Here is a 22,375-nt window from a genome sequence, read left to right as displayed (position 1 = left end):
TTTGTTTTAGAACTGAAAAGGGGGCCTCCTTTGGGTGGAGGCTTCTAGATTTTCGGAGGCTCTAATGGGCCTGCACGTCACGATGGAAACATTGGTCCTGGCCTGGATGTCCGAGAATGGGGATCTTTTCACCTCATGATAGGAATCCGTCCATATTGACTTTGATACATTCCCTGTAAGCCACCCCACCCTCTCGTCAGACTGCCCTCCCCCTGTGTTGAGGCCAGCCAAACCTGCCCTGGGAGATCAGCAGCAGAGTGGGGCCTAGCTCCTAGAGGCACCCCTGATGTTGAACTCTAGTGAGGATACCCAATCGACAGAGCACGCATAGAGGCCCAAAGCTCCTGAACCCTAATAAAATATTTGGACCCCTATTGCTGTAAGTTTGTCTCTTTACTTTCCGAAGGGCAGGTGGATATTGGTTGCATCGGCTTGGTTTTTGTCAGTGGTGCGGTTATTATATGTCTAGTCTAATTTCAGTTTTAGTTCTGAGGTTGCATGAGGGTGCTACCTCCCCATACCATTACCCCTCCCTACTGGGTCTTTGTTCCCAGTCCCGGATGTGCTAAATTCCCTGTCTGAGGTTGTTTCTGCCACATGTTTGTCCAATTACCTGATCCCTGCTGCAGGAGTGCGGCGGATGGCAGACTTCCCTGAGGGAGAGTACAGGGTGCACTCTGATTCCCCCAAGCTTGGTTTTATGGATGGAAATTCGTGAGGTTTTGTGGTGGCTGGCCTGGCCCATCGATCCCAGCTCATGGTATGCCTTTTACCCTCTGGGATTCAGTGATGGAGTTCCCTTGGAGATTGGCTTAATTTGCACTGTTGCGCCCAAAACGGCCCCCTCAAGGGCGGTCTTTTTCCAATTTGTGATGGATCAATTTAGCAGTGTCTCTCTGGCCTTGTGCCTATTTGGGGATCATCCCAGTGGGTCGCTGAGCGGGGAGTACGTATGGGCGCCCGCCCATTCCATACACGGTGTTCTTTCCCATGCAGTCAGTGGGGAAATGTTCTGACGAGCCTGGGATCCCGCACCTACGCGCCTGAGTGGTACTATACCTGGCAGATATTGGCAGCCATCGGCAACCCCAGTACACGGCCTATCCCTGCTGACGAGGGGTGATACCCCGAAACACGTGTCCAGGGATGGCGAAGACAGCGAAGATAGCAGAAGATCGAAAGATGATGCATCGCGAACACTTTACTACTTTGACCAGAGTCCTTAGGGGCGACACCGCCGGTGTGTGAGTAGTGTGCGACCCCACCCCCATTTGTAACTTTAAAGCTCCCGTGAGCAGTGGGCTGACAAGCCTGGGATCCCGCACCTACGCGCCTGAGTGGTACTGTTAGACCTGACATCATTGCCTGAGTCTCTCCTCCATTTTTTCTGTTTGCCTCCTCTGTTTACGATGTTTTTGCTGGTATATGCTTTGGGCACTGTGCCACTGCTGATCAGTGCCACAGTGCAAGTGCTCCCTGTGTGAAATTGCTGTATTGATTGACTTCCATGTTTGGCTTATTTGGTTTACTGTCAGTCCCTAGTAGAGTGCACTAGGAGTGCCAGGGCTTGAAAATACAAATGCTGCTAGTGGGCTTGCAGCACGTGTTGTGCCACCCACAGAAGCGGCCTAGTAAAAGTATGTCTACAGGTCTGCCATTGCTAGACCACGTGCAGTCTGGTACTGTCACGCAGACTGCGCAAGTAAACCTACTTGCCAGTCCCTAAACCTTCCCTTAACTTCATGTTAGTCACCCCTATGGTAGGCCCAAGGGCAGGGTGCATTGTAAGCATAAGGTAGGACAAGCCTGACAAGGTTGGCATGTCCTGATAGTGAATTACAGCCATATTCGTTTTTCACTATTGTAAGGTAACCTGCTCTCCATCAGTTAGAATCCGCTGCCAGGATTATTAATGCTATAATCCTAGCGGGCTCGGGGAGCATGGTGCAATGTCGAGTTTGGTATCCCTGAACTCAGGGTTTAATAACGCATCCGTTTGGGTGGATGGTTTTTAGACTCTGTGTTTGAAAATAGCACTTTTAGAAAGTAGCTATTTTTTTGTCTAACTGTCTACCGGTCTCTGCTGGTTCTGGTGTGCGTGTGACAGGAGCTGGGTGGCTCCAGAGGTCTGAATGAGTCAGGGTGGGGTGAGTGGGGCATTTGCATTAAGAGTAGGGGAAGAGTAGCTCCTGATAGCCTGCCCTGCCTGATACAATGCTGGCTCCGCCCCCCTGCCAGGCGACTGATGACTCTGTGCCTGCCAGGGACTTTCCTGGCCCCACCTCCTGCCGGGCAACTGATGGCCCTGCCCCTGCCAGTGACAATGCTGGCTCCGCTCCTGCTGGGCGGCTGAGGACTCTGCCCTGCACAGTGAATAGGCCAGGTGCCTAGGCCTGGCAACACCCACAACAAACCCAGGATGGGGGGAAATTCCCCTGCATGGACAAAGGGATCAAAGTCAAAAAGGGGTATAAGAGAAGGACCCCTGAACCAAGAATTTAGATAACTTCTGACAAGGAAACCTGAACCAAGGACAAGCAGCCTGCTGATCCAAGGACTGTCTACCCCTTCTGCCAGAGTGCTGTTTGTTGGGGGAATCCTGCAGTTGCTTCTTTATTTTTGCCAAGGAACCAGGAGAGAGGAACTGAGTGTGTACTCTCAAACTTGCTAAGAAAATCTCCAAGGGCTGGAAGAAGTGCCAGCCTCCTGTTGAAGTCACAGGGTCAAAGGACTTCATTTATTTGCTAAAAGTGCTTGTTGCTGGAACCTGAAATCCAGCACCTCTGAAGAATCCAGCAGTCTCGACGCCGACGACGTCGCCGAATCCAGCTCGACATCGTGAGTAACGGCTCCAGTGTCCCGCACCTTCGACGCCGGCCGCCGGGCCCGATCGACGCCAGTAGCGACGCCAGTGAGTAGCGAGTTCGGCTCCAGCTCCAAGTGACCCTGTGTCGACGCTGATCGCATCGACGCCGAGCCCTCTCGACGCCGTGAGCGCTGCTCACTCTTGCAACATCGACATCGACGACGCCGTATCCTGCTTCATCCCGTGAGCGCTGCTCCCGCCTGACTTGGGTCAACGCCGCTGCAGATCACCCCGACTCCGAGGCCCGATCGACGCCGAAGACGCGACGCCGGACATCTCGACGCCGCTGATCATCGAGTGCTTCACTTTTCCAAGGTACTGTGTTGTTGGGGTCTGTGCGACTCCGGGCTCGACGTAGCGCTCCTCGCGGTCGACGCCGAACCTTTGGATTAACTTGGCCTCGACGTCGTGTGACTCCCGTGTGGGTTACATTGTTGCCAAGAACTGTGTTTGAAAGAAGAAGAGTTGCTTTTGATACTAAAGACTTTGTGCTAAGAAGAAACCGTGCTTGAACTATTATTTTTCCTTCCAAACGTATTTATTAAGACTGTGGTATATTTTTGTCGTTATTTGGTCTTGTGCTAAGCCTTATATAAACATTCTTATTTTTATAATACTACTGTGTCGTGTCCATTTGTAGTGTATTCACTTTATTACTGTATGTGGTCATAAATGCTTAACGCACTGCCTCTGAGATAAGCCTGTCTGCTTTGCCAAGCTACCAAGGGGGTGAGCAGGGGTTATCTAAGTGTGTGATCCCCTTGCCCTGACTAGAAAAGGTGTGTCCCTATTTGTCAGAAGTGTATACCTCTGCCAACTAGAGACAGCCGCTTCTAACATTGGTGGCAGCGGTGAGGATTTGAACTTTGCATTTATGACCCATGTGCAGTGATTAGTGTGCGCTACATAGTGAAAGCAGACCATAGCGCAGCCACAATCTGTTTTGGTTGGATATCCTATTTTTGTTCTCCTCTTTCCTGGAGCTTGATTTTTGAAACTGCCAGTTTTGACCATGAGTAATGCTGGAGGCATTACCCCTGTTGTTGTTGTGGAGGAGTTTGATAGGAGTAAGATAAAGGATTACAAGTTACAGCAGCTGAAATCCTTTTGCAAGCAATTTAAAGTTCCTACAACAGGCCTCAAAGTTAAGGAGGAATATCTCAAAGCATTGGAGGCCTGGTTAGAGGCCACAAATCCCTCTGATCCGGTGGTGGTACCGACAGGGGAAGGGGAGGAGGAGGTGCCAGTGAATGGGCCCACATCCCCTCCTGGCAGCAGTGTTTCCTCCAAAGGTCTTTCTCCTGAAGAAAGAGAAGAAAGGGCGAAGGAGCGAGCATACAACATGGAGATGGCAAAACTTAAGATAAATGGGCAGTTGGAGATAGAGAATGCAAGAGGCAGGAGAGAAGCTGATCTGGAGATCAAAAGGTTGGAGTTTGAAAGAGAGAAGTTAGCTTTGGAGCCTGATACCAGGTTGAGGGAGTTGGAGCTCAAAGCTAAAGAGTTAGAATTGAATCCCTCTGGTGGCAGCATCCCATCTGTGCCTGCAGAAAGTAGGTTTTATTTTCCCAAAGATGTGATCAAAGATTTTCAGAAGAATGAAGATATTGGTCAATGGTTTAAAGCATATGAGTTAGCATTGTTGGCCCACCGGGTCCCTGAGAAGGATCTAGGAGCGGGGTTGTGGGGTCGGTTTGTGAATGAGGGAAGAGATACCCTGTTAGACATGCCTGTTGAGGATAGGATGTCTTATACTCATATGAAAGATGCTTTAATGTTAAGGTATGGCCTAACCCCAGAAAAGTACAGACAGGCCTTTAGAGAATGTAAGAAGTTGCCTGGTACGACGTGGGTTGAATATGTGTCATTTTTTTGCAGAGCCATGGATGGTTGGGTAAAGGGCAGCAAAGTGGAAAGTTATGATGCTCTTTATGATTTGTTTGCTTGGGAGCACTTGTCTAATAACTGTTTTCCAGAGCTGCGCCAGCACCTTATTGATAGCAAGATATCTAACCCTAGAAAACTTGCTGAGGAGGCGGACCGCTGGGTCAGTACCAGGGTCCACAAGGGTCCAGTGAGAGACTCAGCCAAAGGTGGGCAGGGTCCCCCGCAGAAGAGTGGGGGGGACAAGGGTAAACAGAGGGAGTTCCAGAAAGGGCCCCAAAGTAATCCCCAAGGGAACCAAGGGAAGGGTTCCCAGCCTCCCCCTGTGAAGAAATCAGAGGCCCCGCCAGGTAAACCTGGTCATAGGGGCCCAATGACCTGCTTCGCTTGTAAGCAGGTGGGACACCATTTTTATGATCCTCAGTGTCCCTTGAAGAACTCTAGTGCACCACCCAGTGCACCACCCCGTCAGTTGGCGAGTGTAGCCCTGGGAGGGGAGGAGATGGTTGCCCATGGTGGGGAGGGTCCCGCAGAGATGTCCCTGGTCTCTTTAGGAGACATGGAAATGGTCCCTCCACCCCCTCTGCCTAGTAACACTAAGAAATTTAGGCAGTGGGTGACCATTATTGGCCATAGAGTGGAAGCTCTCAGAGACACCGGAGCGAGTGTGACAGCTGTCAAGTGTCACTTGGTGTCCAGAGAGCAGGTTGTTCCCCACGCATTCTACCCTGTGATAGCTGCTGACAACTCCCAGAGAGAGTGTAAGGTAGCTCAGGTTCCCTTTGAATGGGGGGGAGTTTCAGGTACTCTTCAAGTTGCTGTAAGGCCCGCCATGCCTGTTGATTGTCTCCTGGGCAATGATTTGGAAGACTCCCCTTGGGCTAAGGTGGAGAGGGAGACACATTTGAAAATGTTGGGTGTGCCAGAGTGGGTGTGTGCAACCACTCGATCCATGACAGCAAGTAAGGGTGTTGATGGGGTTCTGGAGCCTGAAAGTATGGCCCAGGACCCAGCTTTGAAGAGAAGAGGCAGGGGGCGCGGGAAACCGTACCCCGTAGTTCCCGTGGTCCAGGAGGAGGCAGACCTTGAGGGGTATGCCCTGGAACCCACAGGTGAACAAGTTGCTGAACTGGGAGACCTGCCCGAGCTGACCCACTGGCAGCAGGATGGTGGTCCCTCCAGGGAAGAATTTTGTGCAGAACAGAAAGAGTGCCCTTCTCTTGTGGGTATGAGGCAGCAGGCCTCAGCCCAGACAACAGGTGATCAGTCAGGGTCACATTTGGTCTACTGGGAGAACGATCTCCTGTATAGCGAGCCTAAGGCTGCTGAGCCTGGGTCAGCCCGTGTGCTGGTGGTACCCCAGCGCTTCAGAGCCTTCCTACTGGGTTTGGCTCATGACGTTCCTTTAGCTGGACATCTGGGGCAGGACAAGACCTATGACAGGCTTGTCACCCATTTTTATTGGCCTCAGATGAGAAGGGATACAGATATCCATTGCAAGACCTGTCAAACTTGCCAGGCAAGTGGGAAAAGCGGGCGGAAGCAGAAGGCTCCCCTCCAACCTTTTCCCGTGGTCAGTACCCCCTTTGACCGGGTGGGGATTGACATTGTTGGGCCCCTGGACCCCAAGACAGCCCTGGGCAACAGGTTCATCCTGGTCTTGGTGGACCATGCCACACGGTACCCGGAAGCCATCCCTCTCAGAACAGTGACGGCCCCCGTGGTGGGACGGGCACTGATGGGTGTTTTCTCCCGAATGGGGTTCCCCAGAGAGGTGGTGTCAGACCGGGGCACCAACTTCATTTCCAACTATATGAAGTCTCTGTGGAAGGAGTGTGGGGTAACCTACAAGTTCACCACTCCTTACCACCCTCAAGGTAATGGGTTGGTTGAGAGATTCAACCGTACCCTTAAAGGCATGATTATGGGTCTTGAAGAACCAATGAGGCGTAAATGGGACGTCCTCTTGCCATGCCTGTTGTTTGCTTACCGTGAGGTGCCACAGAAGTCTCTAGGGTTCAGCCCCTTTGAGCTTTTGTATGGACACCCGGTAAGAGGAACTTTGAGTCTGGTCAAAAAAGGCTGGAAGCAATCTCCCAGGAAACCTCCCCAGGATGTATACAGTTACATGCTGGCCTTTAGGAACCAGACTAGGCGCTTCAGAGATCTTGCTCAGGCAAATCTGGAGGCCAGCCAGGAAGAGATGAAGCGGTGGTACGACCGGAATGCCACTCTGGTGGAGCTTCAGCCTGGACAGAAAGTTTGGGTCATGTCCCCTGTGGAACCTTGTGCGCTCAAGGACAGATGGACTGGACCATTTAAGGTTGTGGAGAAAAAGAGCGATGTTACCTACATGGTGGACTTGAAGTCTCCCAGGAACCCCTTGCGGGTCCTGCATGTCAACCGTTTGAAGCCCCACTTAGAAAGGTCCGAAGTGGGCATGCTCCTAGCTACAGATGCTGGAATGGAGGAGGAGAGTTAGCCTCTTCCTGACCTCCTGAATGCAAAAGAGCAAGATGGGTCAGTGGATGGTGTTGTCCTCTCTGACACACTGACCCCTGAACAGCAGCAGGACTGTCGCCAATTGTTGGGACAATTCCCTGATTGTTTTCCTTGATTCCTGGTGTCACTCAGTGGTGTGTCCATGATGTGGACACCGGGGACAGCACTCCTGTGAAGCATAAGGCTTACAGAGTGACTGACAAGGTCAGAGCATACATCAAGGAGGAGGTCTCCAAAATGTTTGCCTTAGGGGTGGTTGAGTCCTCCAGCAGTCCTTGGGCCAGCCCAGTGGTCTTGGTCCCAAAGGCTGCAGCGCCTGGTGCTTCACCGGAACTTCGGTTCTGTGTGGATTACCGAGGACTCAATTCAGTCACCAAGACTGACGCGCACCCCTTCCCCAGAGCTGATGAGCTCATAGATCGGTTAGGGGCTGCCCGGTACCTTAGTACGTTTGATCTAACGTCTGGGTACTGGCAGATCGCCTTGACTGATGGGGCAAAAGAGAGGTCAGCATTCTCCACACCAGATGGGCACTACCAGTTCCGGGTCATGCACTTTGGGATGAAGAATGCCCCTGCCACCTTCCAGAGGTTGGTCAACCAGGTCTTGGCTGGACTGGAGGATTTCAGTGCCGCCTACCTGGACGACATCGCAGTGTTCAGCGCCAGCTGGGAGGAACACTTGCGCCACCTCCAGGAAGTGTTGTTGGCCCTGCGCAGAGCAGGCCTCACAATCAAAGCCAGTAAGTGCCAGATTGGGCAGGGTTCAGTGGTGTACTTGGGGCACCAAGTAGGGAGCGGCAAGGTGGCCCCCCTGCAACCCAAGATTGATACCATCCTGGCATGGGCACCGCCCAAAACCCAGACTCCGGTGAGAGCCTTCTTGGGTCTCACGGGTTATTACAGGAGGTTTGTCAAGGATTATGGTAACATTGTGCACCCCTTGACTTCGCTGCCTTCCAGGAAGCAGCCAAGACTTGTGATCTGGACTGACGCCTGTCAGACGGCCTTTGACACCCTGAAAACTGCAATGTGCACAGCACCCATACTCCAGGCACCCGACTTTTCTAAAGAATTTGTTATCCAGACGGACGCTTCAGAGCATGGCGTGGGGGCTGTTCTAGCTCAGGTAAATGAAGAGGGCCGAGACTTACCTGTAGCCTTCATCAGTAGGAGGTTACTTCCCAGGGAACAGAGGTGGAGTGCGATAGAGAGAGAAGCATTTGCTGTGGTCTGGGCGCTGAAGAAGCTAAGGCCCTACCTGTTTGGGACTCACTTCTGGGTTCAGACAGACCACAGGCCCCTCAGATGGTTGATGCAGATGAGGGGTGAGAATCCAAAGCTGTTGAGGTGGTCCATTTCCCTACAGGGGATGGACTTCACGGTGGAACACCGCCCTGGCACAGATCACGCCAATGCTGATGGTCTGTCCAGATTTTTCCGCCTTAGTGATGAGGACTCCCTAGGGTAAGGGTAGTTCTCCCCACATTTCAGCTGGAGGGGACACGTGTTAGACCTGACATCATTGGCCTGAGTCTCTCCTCCATTTTTTCTGTTTGCCTCCTCTGTTTACGATGTTTTTGCTGGTATATGCTTTGGGCACTGTGCCTCTGCTGATCAGTGCCACAGTGCAAGTGCTCCCTATGTGAAATTGCTGTATTGATTGACTTCCATGTTTGGCTTATTTGGTTTACTGTCAGTTCCTAGTAGAGTGCACTAGGAGTGCCAGGGCTTGTAAATACAAATGCTGCTAGTGCGCTTGCAGCACGTGTTGTGCCACCCACAGAAGCAGCCTAGTAAAAGTATGTCTACAGGTCTGCCATTGCTAGACCACGTGCAGTCTGGTACTGTCACGCAGACTGCGCAAGTACACCTACTTGCCAGTCCCTAAACCTTCCCTTAACTTCATGTTAGTCACCCCTATGGTAGGCCCGAGGGCAGGGTGCATTGTAAGCATAAGGTAGGACAAGCCTGACACGGTTGGCATGTCCTGATAGTGAATTACAGCCATATTCGTTTTTCACTATTGTAAGGTAACCTGCTCTCCATCAGTAAGAATGGGCTGCCAGGATTATTAATGCTATAATCCTAGCGGGCTCGGGGAGCATGGTGCAATGTCGAGTTTGGTATCCCTGAACTCAGGGTTTAATAACGCATCCGTTTGGGTGGATGGTTTTTAGACTGTGTTTGAAAATAGCACTTTTAGAAAGTAGCTATTTTTTTGTCTAACTGTCTACCGGTCTCTGCTGGTTCTGGTGTGCGTGTGACAGGAGCTGGGTGGCTCCAGAGGTCTGAATGAGTCAGTGTGGGGTGAGTGGGGCATTTGCATTAAGAGTAGGGGAAGAGTAGCTCCTGATAGCCTGCCCTGCCTGATACAATGCTGGCTCCGCCCCCCTGCCAGGCGACTGATGACTCTGTGCCTGCCAGGGACTTTCCTGGCCCCACCTCCTGCCGGGCAACTGATGGCCCTGCCCCTGCCAGTGACAATGCTGGCTCCGCTCCTGCTGGGCGGCTGAGGACTCTGCCCTGCACAGTGAATAGGCCAGGTGCCTAGGCCTGGCAACACCCACAACAAACCCAGGATGGGGGGAAATTCCCCTGCATGGACAAAGGGATCAAAGCCAAAAAGGGGTATAAGAGAAGGACCCCTGAACCAAGAATTTGGATCACTTCTGACAAGGAAACCTGAACCAAGGACAAGAAGCCTGCTGATCCAAGGACTGTCTACCCCTTCTGCCAGAGTGCTGTTTGTTGGGGGAATCCTGCAGTTGCTTCTTTATTTTTGCCAAGGAACCAGGAGAGAGGAACTGAGTGTGTACTCTCAAACTTGCTAAGAAAATCTCCAAGGGCTGGAAGAAGTGCCAGCCTCCTGTTGAAGTCACAGGGTCAAAGGACTTCATTTATTTGCTAAAAGTGCTTGTTGCTGGAACCTGAAATCCAGCACCTCTGAAGAATCCAGCAGTCTCGACGCCGACGGACGTCGCTGAATCCAGCTCGACATCGTGAGTAACGGCTCCAGTGTCCCGCACCTTCGCCGCCGGCCGCCGGGCCCGATCGACGCCAGTAGCGACGCCAGTGAGTAGCGAGTTCGGCTCCAGCTCCAAGTGACCCTGTGTCGACGCCACCGCTGATCGCATCGACGCCGAGCCCTCTCGACGCCGTGAGCGCTGCTCACTCTTGCAACATCGACATCGACGACGCCGTATCCTGCTTCATCCCGTGAGCGCTGCTCCCGCCTGACTTGGGTCAACGCCGCAGCAGATCGCCCCGACTCCGAGGCCCGATCGACGCCGAAGACGCGACGCCGGACATCTCGACGCCGCTGATCATCGAGTGCTTCACTTTTCCAAGGTACTGTGTTGTTGGAGTCTGTGCGACTCCAGGCTCGACGTAGCGCTCCTCGCGGTCGACGCCGAACCTTTGGATTAACTTGGCCTCGACGTCGTGTGACTCCCGTGTGGGTTACATTGTTGCCAAGAACTGTGTTTGAAAGAAGAAGAGTTGCTTTTGATACTAAAGACTTTGTGCTAAGAAGAAACCGTGCTTGAACTATTATTTTTCCTTCTAAGCGTATTTATTAAGACTGTGGTATATTTTTGTCGTTATTTGGTCTTGTGCTAAGCCTTATATAAACATTCTTATTTTTATAATACTACTGTGTCGTGTCCATTTGTAGTGTATTCACTTTATTACTGTATGTGGTCATAAATGCTTAACGCACTGCCTCTGAGATAAGCCTGTCTGCTTTGCCAAGCTACCAAGGGGGTGAGCAGGGGTTATCTAAGTGTGTGATCCCCTTGCCCTGACTAGAAAAGGTGTGTCCCTATTTGTCAGAAGTGTATACCTCTGCCAACTAGAGACAGCCGCTTCTAACAGGTACTATACCTGGCAGATATTGGCAGCCATCGGCAACCCCAGTACACGGCCTATCCCTGCTGACGAGGGGTGATACCCCGAAACACGTGTCCAGGGATGGTGAAGACAGCGAAGATAGCAGAAGATCAAAAGATGATGCATCGCGAACACTTTACTACATTGACCAGAGTCCTTAGGGGCGATACCGCCGGTGTGTGAGTAGTGTGCGACCCCACCCCCATTTGTAACTTTAAAGCTCCCGTGAGCAGTGGGCTGACGAGCCTGGGATCCCGCACCTACGCGCCTGAGTGGTACTATACCTGGCAGATATTGGCAGCCATCGGCAACCCCAGTACACGGCCTATCCCTGCTGACGAGGGGTGATACCCCGAAACATGTGTCCAGGGATGGCGAAGACAGCGAAGATAGCAGAAGATCTAAAGATGATGCATCGCGAACACTTTACTACATTGATCAGAGTCCTTAGGGGCGACACCGCCGGTGTGTGAGTAGTGTGCGACCCCACCCCCTTTTGTATCTTTTCTATGGTAGTTGCTGCTGGTAAGGGACTGTTAAAGAGTTCAGTCTTGCCTGTGCACTGGCAGAGCTAGGTGTGTCGAATTGCAGCTGTAGAGGCCCTAGTGATTTGTGTTGTAAGTAAAGTAGAATGTGCAATGTCTGAGCGTTGGAATACATTGGGTGAGTGTTGGTAGAGTTTAATGTTTAAAAGACAACTAGCGGATCTTTCTGAGGAGCAGAAAGAGGATCTGATCTCCAAAAGGAACCTTGCATTTATGGAAACGTTACTTAAGCATTGCTATCCTTGAATCTTTTTTGTAGTATGCGTTTAATACATTTGCAACAAGTGCCATACTTTCCTTGCCACTCATTGGGGATGGTGAGTGGAGGAGTATTCTTGTGGCTAAGCTGCATATTTCAATAGAACAACCAAACGCAGGCAGGTATTACCTCTCCATATTGCCTCATTTAATATTTTTTTGTATTCATTATTTAAACACTGTATTGGCATTACATCTTCAAGTCATCTTGCTGCATAACTAAATATTTATAAGGTTCCAAAAGCAAGACCTATTGGCTATGCCAATGCTTGTTAGTTTGGCCATCAAGTCTCGCCCTAATATAATAGCCGTGTTTGTGTAACACACGGTCACCTATGCGAATCCCTGAAAGTCTCTTGATGACTCTTAGAGGTAAAGAATGTTTTTTGTTACCAAATTTAACATTACTCATTTTAGTATCCTCCAAAATATGAAACTCTGAGAGATCTGACCCTGGTAAGAGACAGACATTATAACTTAACAGCACAATATCATTAAAAAGTTCAGAAATAGAAAGTGTCATTAGTTCGCATCATGTTCTGATTTAGCGGATATGATTCTGCCTGTCAGGGATTACGGTAGAACTTGTTGATAGTGGAGATAATGAACATAATTAAAAACATACATATTTTCCAGTGATAATAACAGTCTATGCCACTACATGGTTTGCTGTGTTTATTTCAACCCGGAAAAGACAGAGGTGCTGATAATACCATCTAAGTGCTCCTCCTGGAGCGATATGTACTGGCCCCAGGAGCTGGGCCCAACCCCACAGCCAGCAGCCACGGTCAAAAGTCTGGGCATTAAATTGGACAGTGGCCTCTCAATGACCAACCAGGTTTCCACCGTGGTTGGCACTTGTACAGGTCTTCTAAGACAGTTGCGTAAACTAGTCCCTCTTCTCTCCCAGTCGATGATACGCACAGTGGTCTCGGCCACGATAGTGTCAAGACTCGATTATGGCAATGCGCTCTACCTAGGCCTGCCAAAAATATTAACAAACAGACTTCAGGTAGTCTTAAACGACGCCGCGAGACTTATCTTCAATCTCCCGCGGAGAACGCATGCCTCTCCACTATTAAAAAGTCTACATTGGCTACCAACTGGACAGAGGTCTGTTTTCAAAGGCCTCTGCATAGCCCACAAAGCCATTTACGGGAAGGCCCCGACCTACATCAAGGAACGGATCGAGATATATAGACCGGAAAGAAATCTCAGGTCCTCTGATGCCAAACTCCTTGTATGTCCTCGTTTTAAGCTGGCCACAATGGGAGGGAGATCTTTTTCGGTTTTATTACCGAAGCTTTGGAATGCCCTGCCTGAAACACTCCGAAAGGAGGAGAATCTACTCCGCTTCAGGAAAGCCTTGAAGACCAACTTGTTCCGAACAGCACTCAGTCCAGCTTAGGCACTCCACCCTTTCTTTTTCTCGGATGTTATGTTCTGTGGTCAAAGCGCCCTGAGACCTGTAGGTGACCCGGCGCTATATAAACCCATAATAACAATAACAATAACAATAACAATTTCCGGTATGAAAGACTGTCTGTGCCCCACACACTCTGTCTAGAAGTTAAACAACATCTGCCTCTTTTGCTGGTTGTCCAAGTGCATTCTGAGTGATTTACTTTGAACAAAGGAGCCATACTTGGTTCCTCTGAATAGATTTGTTACTGCGGCCATTTCTCTAGAAAATGTTTTTAGAGATCACAAGACTATCCTTGTCTTCTTCCAAGTGCTTAATGTATACATGACTAAGTGTCAGGGCCCTTGTCATAAGGTCACCACAGCTGGCATTACCCATTGTCCCTACCATAACTGCCAATGACAGTACCAATACAACTACTAATCATCACACACCTACAAGTGTGACAATTCAGACTATTCAAGCCACCAAAGTTATAAGAATAGTTTGGCCTGCAGGTATCAGTCATTTTTAATATATATTGAATTAATAAACAACTACTGTTGTGCTGATCTATAAGTAAGACAAACAGTACCGCCATCTGGCAGACTGACATATGTGCCTGTGTTGACAATTAGGTGCTGGTGCAGTTTACCAGAAGCCAAAGGCTCAAATTAGGCACTGCCTCTTCCCAAATTTCAACCTACTTACAGATACATTTATTGAACACCTGTATTCTGTTGCAATGCAGTTTTTTAGGCAAATGCAACAAACCTCAACTATCTCTTTGATATGTTTTCAAAACATATGAGAAGAATAAAAACTGTGCCCACCCTAATCTATTCAAATAATATGCATTTCCTCGCCTCAATATCCAGAACTCACTGGCCCGCTGTAACCATTTTTCTTCCCACAATTGTGGTTGTAAAACGTAGAAGTCCTGTAAACCTGTATCAGAATTGCAAAGCTGGTGTAGGCATCATTAAACACAACTTAAACCACATTTGCTGCATGTCAAATTAGTTTATCATGCTTTGTACAATGTATTATTATTGAGGTGGTGCTTTAAACAGATGTTGCATGCCTGAAAGTTTAATAGGGCTGGCTCTAGGGTGATGTGACCAGTGCCATCGCACTGGTTGCGGACTTTGCTAGGGGGCCCCAGTGTTTGCAAGTTTGTTATGGTTTTAATGCACCTGCTGCCGCGTCCCTTGCATCCAGCAATTTCCAGGCAACAACAAAAATCTTAAGATAACTCCTGTCATTAATGTTCTTCCTGGACAGAGATAGGAGTTTCGTCTACTTAAGGGTTTGACTCACTGTAAATTAGCGCAGAGGTTCAATAGGCCTGCTGCAAAGAACGTTTACTATGCAGAACACAAACTGCTTATAATGTAAATAGGTCAATGGGCTACTGCTTTTAAAAGAGACATCCTTTTGTTACTTGCAATTTAGAAATTAAAATCCTAATATAGAACAATGAGCAATTAACTTTCATCAAATAACTGCATGCCCACAGCAAAGTATAGATTAGTGCATAGATTACTGTTGCAAAAAATGTTAATATGGGTAGAAATAATGTCTTATTATTAAAGAGAACTCCCAACTATGGTGTTCCATTTTAAATTCGGAGTTTGTGCTTCTCTTGACCAAGCACTCAAACTATATTGCTTACCAGTATGGATGACATGTCACACCTACACCTTGTAGTCTTTTGGCTTATGTAAGATTTCCTATACACTGATTAAGAACGCATGATTGATTGTCTCTGTGTAATGTATGTTTGCTGCTAAGTGTCCTGACACCCTACACTGGTATGAGTAGCACTATATAACTAATTACATGCATCTGAGACAGAGTGGTTATGGAGACTTGAGGGGCACTATTAAAGGGTGGTGGTGAGGGAATACGCGGGGGAGGTGGTCATTGAGGTGCGCCAACAAAAGTGTTGCACTGGGCGCCACCAGTGCTAAAGCCGGCCCTGGTATCCAAATCAGTTTCTTGATGAGCACTGTTCAGTCCAATACTTCATGAAAAATCTGGCTATTTTGAATTTTAACCAAAGCAACATTATTATGTGCTAGGTTTTAGTTTAGCACACTTCGATATCTGAAATCCAATTATCCATAGCCAAATGGAGAATTGGTATCCATAACAATGGAGCAGAAGCTGCTTCCAGAATCTGATACTTTTGGTGGATGGGTGGAACATAGTGACAATTGCATTAGCATGTAGCCTAGCAAACGAAATGCTCGTCCCTTATTTCAGCAGCCAAAGGGAGAGATTGCCTTCTCAAAAGCTGCACTCCCTAACCTTTAGGTCGAACGCCCTCTCCAAATCTTTGGTCAGAATAGGGTATTGTGAATTGAAGGGCCGTGAGACTGTGAATAAACTGGCCATGAAGCAGAGGAAGGGTGTAAGGGACCGTATGTGTAGGCCATTATTGATGTCTAATTTTTTATTAGTTACTTATGAAGTGATTGTCACAGAATTACATAGATGGTCCTGATAGAAAGAAAAGGCAAGTTACTGAAGTTAATCTGAGGGTACTGTAATAGAGAAGTTAGCTACTGAGAAAGGAAACACTGGGTGACCCCATGAGCAGGCTACTGGAATACCAAAACAGAACTGAAAAAAAATATTTTCAGGAGGTGAATGGGTTGATCGTCCTCCCACTGGAAAAGATGGTGAAGATGAATCACAAAGCAACGTTACAACAAAGGCAAAAATACTATGTTAAATTAGAATTAATAAAATGTTACATACTGCCCGAATGTTATGGGAATCCTTGCCCTGACACAATAAGTCCCCTTTTCAGAACTAGCAAGATGTCACTGTGTCTTTCGCGGTCTTCCCCAAATGAGGTCAACAGTAGAAAATGAATGAGGATTTATAAAGAAAAGATATGGTACATACTGTTACTTTTCTTCCCAGATAGGATTCGGTGATTCTGACATTGTCACTCATGGTATCCTTGCTCTTCACCGATAAGTGGGGTTGTGATTCATGTAGCTGACCACTGCACATATCAAACGCGATCACGTCATTTCCTTCCTTTGCAACAAAGCCACAGTTACATGATGCTGGAAAGTGCAGACTCCCACAGTCCCACTGCCGCACATGGACTTCGAAGTCTCGCGCAGAACTTTTGTACAACATAAAGGTTCCTGTTTTAAAATTATCATAAAGCCTGTCAGCAGAAGAAAAAGAAAAAGATAAGAAACATTTGCTGTTCATTGTGTGAATCCTAAAATGTAAAAAAATCAATTTGCATTATCGTATAGAATTTCCCTTACTGTAGGTTGTCAACCGATTTCTGGTCGAGAAAGAGCAATTAAAAATTATGCCTTTATATTTTGTATTCATCTTGTCACATTTGCCGTGCTTCAAGGAGGTCAAATGTCAGGCTATGTCGTCTGACAAATTCCGGTTTATTCTTTTAACATGGGGGTTGGTTTATTTTCCTTCCTGGGACTACAAAGTGAGAGGAGCTTTTAAAGTGAACTATGTGACAATCTTGCTGGGTACAGGGAAAGTGAAAAAAAAACTTTAAAGATAATTTTTTTTTGCAACACAGCAATATTTAGATGTCATTGAATTTCAGAATACCTCAGCATTTTCGAAACAAAATGACACACATTATTTGTAATTTCCGTGGATCAAAAAAAATCAAGACACTAAATTGGTAATGACCAAATGATAAAAATTCACTGAAATCTGATTTCCTCACATTATCATTTGTGTGCCAGATAGTTTCAATGGAATATGCGCTGTCTATAAATGCAGGTGCACTATCGCACAATGCTTCAGTATTATATTTGCTACAGCATGCTCCAAAATACACCTTCAGCTACATACTACACCCGTACAAATCTCCTGCTGAATTAATTTGCTCAATTTCTAATTTGAGTTAGAAATTGTCATGATCGCCTATGACTTCAGTGATCTAACATTGATGCCAGCACCCCCACTCTAAATATTGTTCCAGCAGAGCTAACTTTCGCTCTTGTCCTGCCATGCACTGCTTATGCACCACATATTACATTACTTATTATATGTTTTATAATATCATTTATGACACCAACGCTGAGCAGGGAATTTCGCCATGTGCGGCATTGGGTTGGCTGCAGAGCTAGGCCTGCCACCAGGCCCTTCAGTAGGCTGCCAACCCTACACCATGCCCATCTTTGGGTGTGTGCAACTGAGGGTTGGCCTTCAGTCCTCGGAGACCCCATCCCCGGAACCACAACATACATATTAAGGGGAGAAGTGGAGGGGGTGTGCAGCATCCTTTCCCGAGCCTTAATTGTGCTTGGGAATCCCATCCCCTAGGGCCAAATTCCGATGAATAGGGGATGGGCTGCGTGGCACCCCTCAATACTTAAAAAAGCGCCGGGGAACCCATCCCCTGGGGGCAAATGAAATTAAACAGGGCAGGAGGCATGCAGCCCCCCTTTTTTAGCCTTAATAGGCACCTCTATCCCTGGGTGCTACATGTTATTATAAAGGGGAGGGATCCATGCTGACCATTGAGGGCCATGGGTGAGTCCCGGGGCCCCCACGAGGTGTAGGAGCTGACATTTCTCCTGCTCGGAGGGAGCAGCTGTTTTTTGCTTGCTTCCAGCAAATGGAAACAATATGTGTTCTTTTTAGTTGCCCGCGAGATTACAGGTAGGGAAACAGAACCCAAGTCTGCTCCTAGCCAGCAGGTGCATGATTAAATCCCCAAGAGCAGGGAGCAGACTTGCATGTTTGCTCCCGTCAGGAGATTTAATAAGCACTGGCAAATGCATTCGGTTTCACCTTTGTTATTAATATTAAGCTCTTTTGTGTTGTACGTTGTAGCTTGCTGAGTAGTTGTAAAATGTAAGTTATATAAAGTATGTTAAAATGTTATGATTTGTTTATGTACAAAAAGGCATTATATTGTGGAGTGGTGTGGCTCACTGGTTAGAGGGTGGAGTGGTGTGGCTCACTGGTTAGAGGCGGCAGACCCGGAAGCAGAGGACGGCCGGGACCAGGGTTCTATCCCCGACGCGGCAGGGTCGTGGACCAGGGTCAGCGGACTCGATAATTCTCGCCTCGGTGCCTACTCTAACCAGGGATCACACTCGGCAACTCTGGGCATTAGCTTGCCTCATCTCCACAACGGCCCCCCACATACGCCGGGGATGCCTGGTTTCACCTTGGAGATACCCAGTAGGGACCATCTCACAGGGAAAGCCAGGACGGGTTCCCCAGCGGTCTACAGCGCAGAGATACTCCTTCGGGAGTCGATTCTAGCGCTTTAGAAACCCACAATTAAATTAAATTAAATTGTGCGGTTACTAGTGGTGTAGTGTGGGTAAGTAACAGCAAAACTTTGAAAAATGAAAGAGGGAAATAATAGAAGTGGTGTTTAGAGGAGTTTTGACAACTTTTGGAACTGGTGCTACGGCACCTGCAGCACCATTCAAATCATGGCCCTAGTGCCTGTACGGTAACTGCACTTGTGACTACCGGTTTAGCAGTAACATTTAGCAATATTCTGCTTTTAGTGGGGTCCCTAAAGCTTTTGGCCCTGGTGCCACCGCACCAGCTGCACCATTCAAATCAAGCCCCTTTTAAATGCAAGGTAACTGCAATTGCGTCTGCCTGTAATACTTAATTGGCCACAGATACAGCAAGGTTTGTGGTATTTTATTTTAACTGAGAACTGATTGTTGAGGATTTCGTAACAAAGCGTAGTCTATGGGGATGAGTGACTAGTTTGATAATGCTACACGAAGAGCATTTCTCATAGTATAACAAGAACACACATCAAGGGTTGCCACAGCTATCACGCACACCTGAAACAGGAATGGTGTCTACAGAACGCACAGTATATGGGACACAATTTCAAATATAAATATGTCTTTATGCAATTGATTAATGAGTGGTAAATTGTCAGCCAAATTAGTTCGTTTTGTGTAACAAGCTTAGGAGTCACTAGATGCATAAATGTATATGCACTTGCTCATACTGTGAACAGTGAACACGGTCAGTGTCAATGAATGATGAAGTGGGCGAGCAGTGTCAGCTCATCTCGGTTGATGAAACCTTGTAGATATAGCAGCGGCGGTGCGTCCATTGGGGCGTTGGGGCATTGCCCTCCCAATGCACACTGCCGCCATCTGGGACCGCCACTGTGTGCCTAAAATCAAACATTCAGCAACTAGTTTCTGGCCGGCCGGTCACCGGGCCGGACCAGAAACCATCAGGAAAAGGGGGGGGTGGGGCTGTGCAGACGCGCTAGTGCGTGTGTCCTCTTTCGGACAGGTCATTTTTCTGCCCGGCGGGAACATGCGCACTAGCCCCCCCCCTTGGGAAACCAGGGGTTGCCTCATGCCGCAGCCCCCGGCCTCCTAATGGGGCGGGGAGTTTGGCTGCTCCAGCCAATACTGAGCTGGAGTCAGTCCGACCTGCCTGATGACGTCTGGCATGACGTGACGTCACCTCCTTAGTCACTCTCACCCCGCAACCGCAGCCACTGCTACACACAGTGCTGCCTGCTTCAAACGTGGTGTGCGTGCTCCTGTCCTGATGGTAACTCTTCCTTCCTCGTGGTCGTGGAGCTGGACTACTACCGTTACCGTACTGTAACTGGACATCGACAACGAGAACTACTGAGGTGAGCCACAATGGTGATGGTGATCACAATGGTGATAACCGCCCTTTTGTATTGTATTTCAAACTCCCACCTGTTAAGTATTAACCATGATCCCCCACAGCTGTACCCCTGAGAGTGCCATGGCGGGTTTGGGCATCCGGCATCATTCGGTCAGTAAGTTTTTTTTTTTTTTTTTTTTTTAAATACAGCGCTTCCTATGGCAGGTTTGATGTTTTGTAGTGCCACGACTCTTGTTCCAGATAATTGCTCGGGCACCCGGCTCACGCCCAGCCTCTGCCCGGCCATTGTATTATTGATGTGGCCACGGTTTCGACTGTCCCAACCACTAATGGAAGCAGATAATATCAGGGGAGCTTGAATTGATGTCCTTAGAGAAGCTGAAGCGTTTTTTTCCATTATGCCTATGGATACCTTGATAGCGAAGATTCTATGCATGATGGTTGCCGAGGCAACTTAAAGTATTTTGGTGGAGGCCGTTACGCAGTATGAAAGTTCCCTGGTAACCGTTTCTGACAATAGTAGTTGCCTGGGTTGCCTGGAGGCAGGCACCGAGCCACCCAAAAATTTTTCTGTTGAAGCTGCAGTTGGAGATGCAGGCCCCTCCAGAGAATATGCGAACTATGATGTGAATGTGGTCAAGTGAAGGGTCGACAGGATACATATGTGTAGCACAGCCAGGCAGAGAAGGGTAAGAGAGAGCAGGCCACCTCCACTATTTATTTCCTCAGCCCTGGGATATTTGCAGAAAGTATGAGAAATCGCTGCATTCTACTTGCAGGAGAGAGCAATTTGGCAAAATATATATATAACATTGCTCTTCATCTGATTAAAGGATTTTCCCTCTCACACGTCTGCCACCCTTGTACTTCAGGTCATTGATCCATAAAATGGCAAACGGTTAGATGTGCCACTCAGCTATAGGGCACATCCCTTAGGTCAGAGCAGCACAGTCAGGTTTGCGATCTGTTTACTTGTTTTTAAATAAAAAACCTCTGTGAGGTAGTCAGAAATGCATTGTATCTCAAAGTCTGTTATGAAGCCACATATTGAATAAGCAGGTAGCTACCTATGTTGTATGACATCTCTTTATTACTGTCATAACTGCACTTTCACAATTTCTTTATTAACCTTCCTTCCTTCTCAAAATTGCTTGCAAATGCACCATTTGTCCACTCGATTTTCACTTTTTCTCCTGGGGAGGGGGGGGGGGGGATTGGGGGGGTTGGGCGGGGGTGTTCGGGCACGCACGCCGCGCTCGCGAGCTACAGTGCTTAGAGCAATACATTGCTGGCTCATATCTCACTGGCTTAGGGTTTAAAATCAGCTGTAGTGTTGAGATTGCAATGAAGGTTATCCATTTGATGATTCTTTACCAAACAGTTGGTGGCTGTGCATTTACCACTGAGATTCAAGGTCTAGAAAGTGGGACTCTCCCCCACAACAGATCTGGGATATACAGAAACACAGAATTCCCCCAATCAACTACAAAACATCTGGATTTTTCGGGCCTTTCCTTATTCTCTTCGCTTCAGTGTATTTATAATATATATTGCATCTCGATACCCCCTTAGATTGGACCATTACGGTCCATCTATGAATGTTCAATGAAAGTTATGATGACTCGTCCTATATTTGTGATTTTATGCACTCGCTGTTTAAAACTTAAACGACTTTTAATGATTATAGTGTGTAGGCTGCGCTGTTTTACAGGACCCTCTTAAAACGTGCTCGGTCAGCATCAGTCTCAAAGCACCATTTTACTTCACATGAGCTGTGCGAGTATAGGTGTTAATCGCTAAATAAAGGTTTTACGGCAGGCTCGGTGGTGTTTTATCCCCTTTCAACTGCACAGGATGCGTGTGTCACTTTGATTATAAAATACCCCCTCCCTGACCTCTGACACACCTGGTGACGTGTTGCATCCTGGGGCTCTCCCACATGGGGAGGGTCAGTCTGCCGGGGGGTGTTGAGAAATGGCCTCTGCGCTGCGCTCAGAAGGGTCCGGGGGGCATCTGGAACTCATCGCCATTAACAAGGAAACAGAAGCCCGTTCACTGAGGTGGTAAAGTGATCGCTAAAGTCTGGATTATGGCCGTAGACTTGTGCGGTGTCAAAGCCCCCGCCGAGCGCATGTGCTTCCAATCCTGCCCCTGCTACTCGCCGAGTGCTGAAAAACTGCTCATTTTAGCCCTTCAGCAGCCATCGCTTCCCATTAATGTCCTATTCTGTACTTACAGTACATAGTGGGAGTGGTCCCCGGGGGGTGGCACAGGAGAGCCACTAGTCCTGGACCTCAAGCTCAAAGGGGAGACTCAAATTTGGAAACTTGTTAAGGTTGTTCAGTTGCTGAAGCTAGAGGGAATTAAAAACCGGAAGCAG

General features: G+C 48.2%; 1 protein-coding gene across 1 annotated transcript in view; it reads right to left on the bottom strand.

Moving 5' to 3' along the window:
* VWDE (von Willebrand factor D and EGF domains) overlaps window positions 1-22,375 on the bottom strand; it is a 402,281-nt gene that overhangs the window by 151,875 nt on the left and 228,031 nt on the right. The window contains exon 10 of the mRNA XM_078662843.1: window positions 16,264-16,537. Within this exon, the coding sequence (XP_078518969.1) occupies window positions 16,264-16,537 (274 nt within the window). The remainder of the gene's footprint in view (window positions 1-16,263; window positions 16,538-22,375) is intronic.

This window comes from Lissotriton helveticus, chromosome 10 (assembly GCF_964261635.1).
Source record: "Lissotriton helveticus chromosome 10, aLisHel1.1, whole genome shotgun sequence".
NCBI lineage: Eukaryota > Metazoa > Chordata > Amphibia > Caudata > Salamandridae > Lissotriton > Lissotriton helveticus.
Note: the sequence above shows the minus strand (reverse complement) of the source record. Positions and strands in the feature narration are given on the sequence as shown.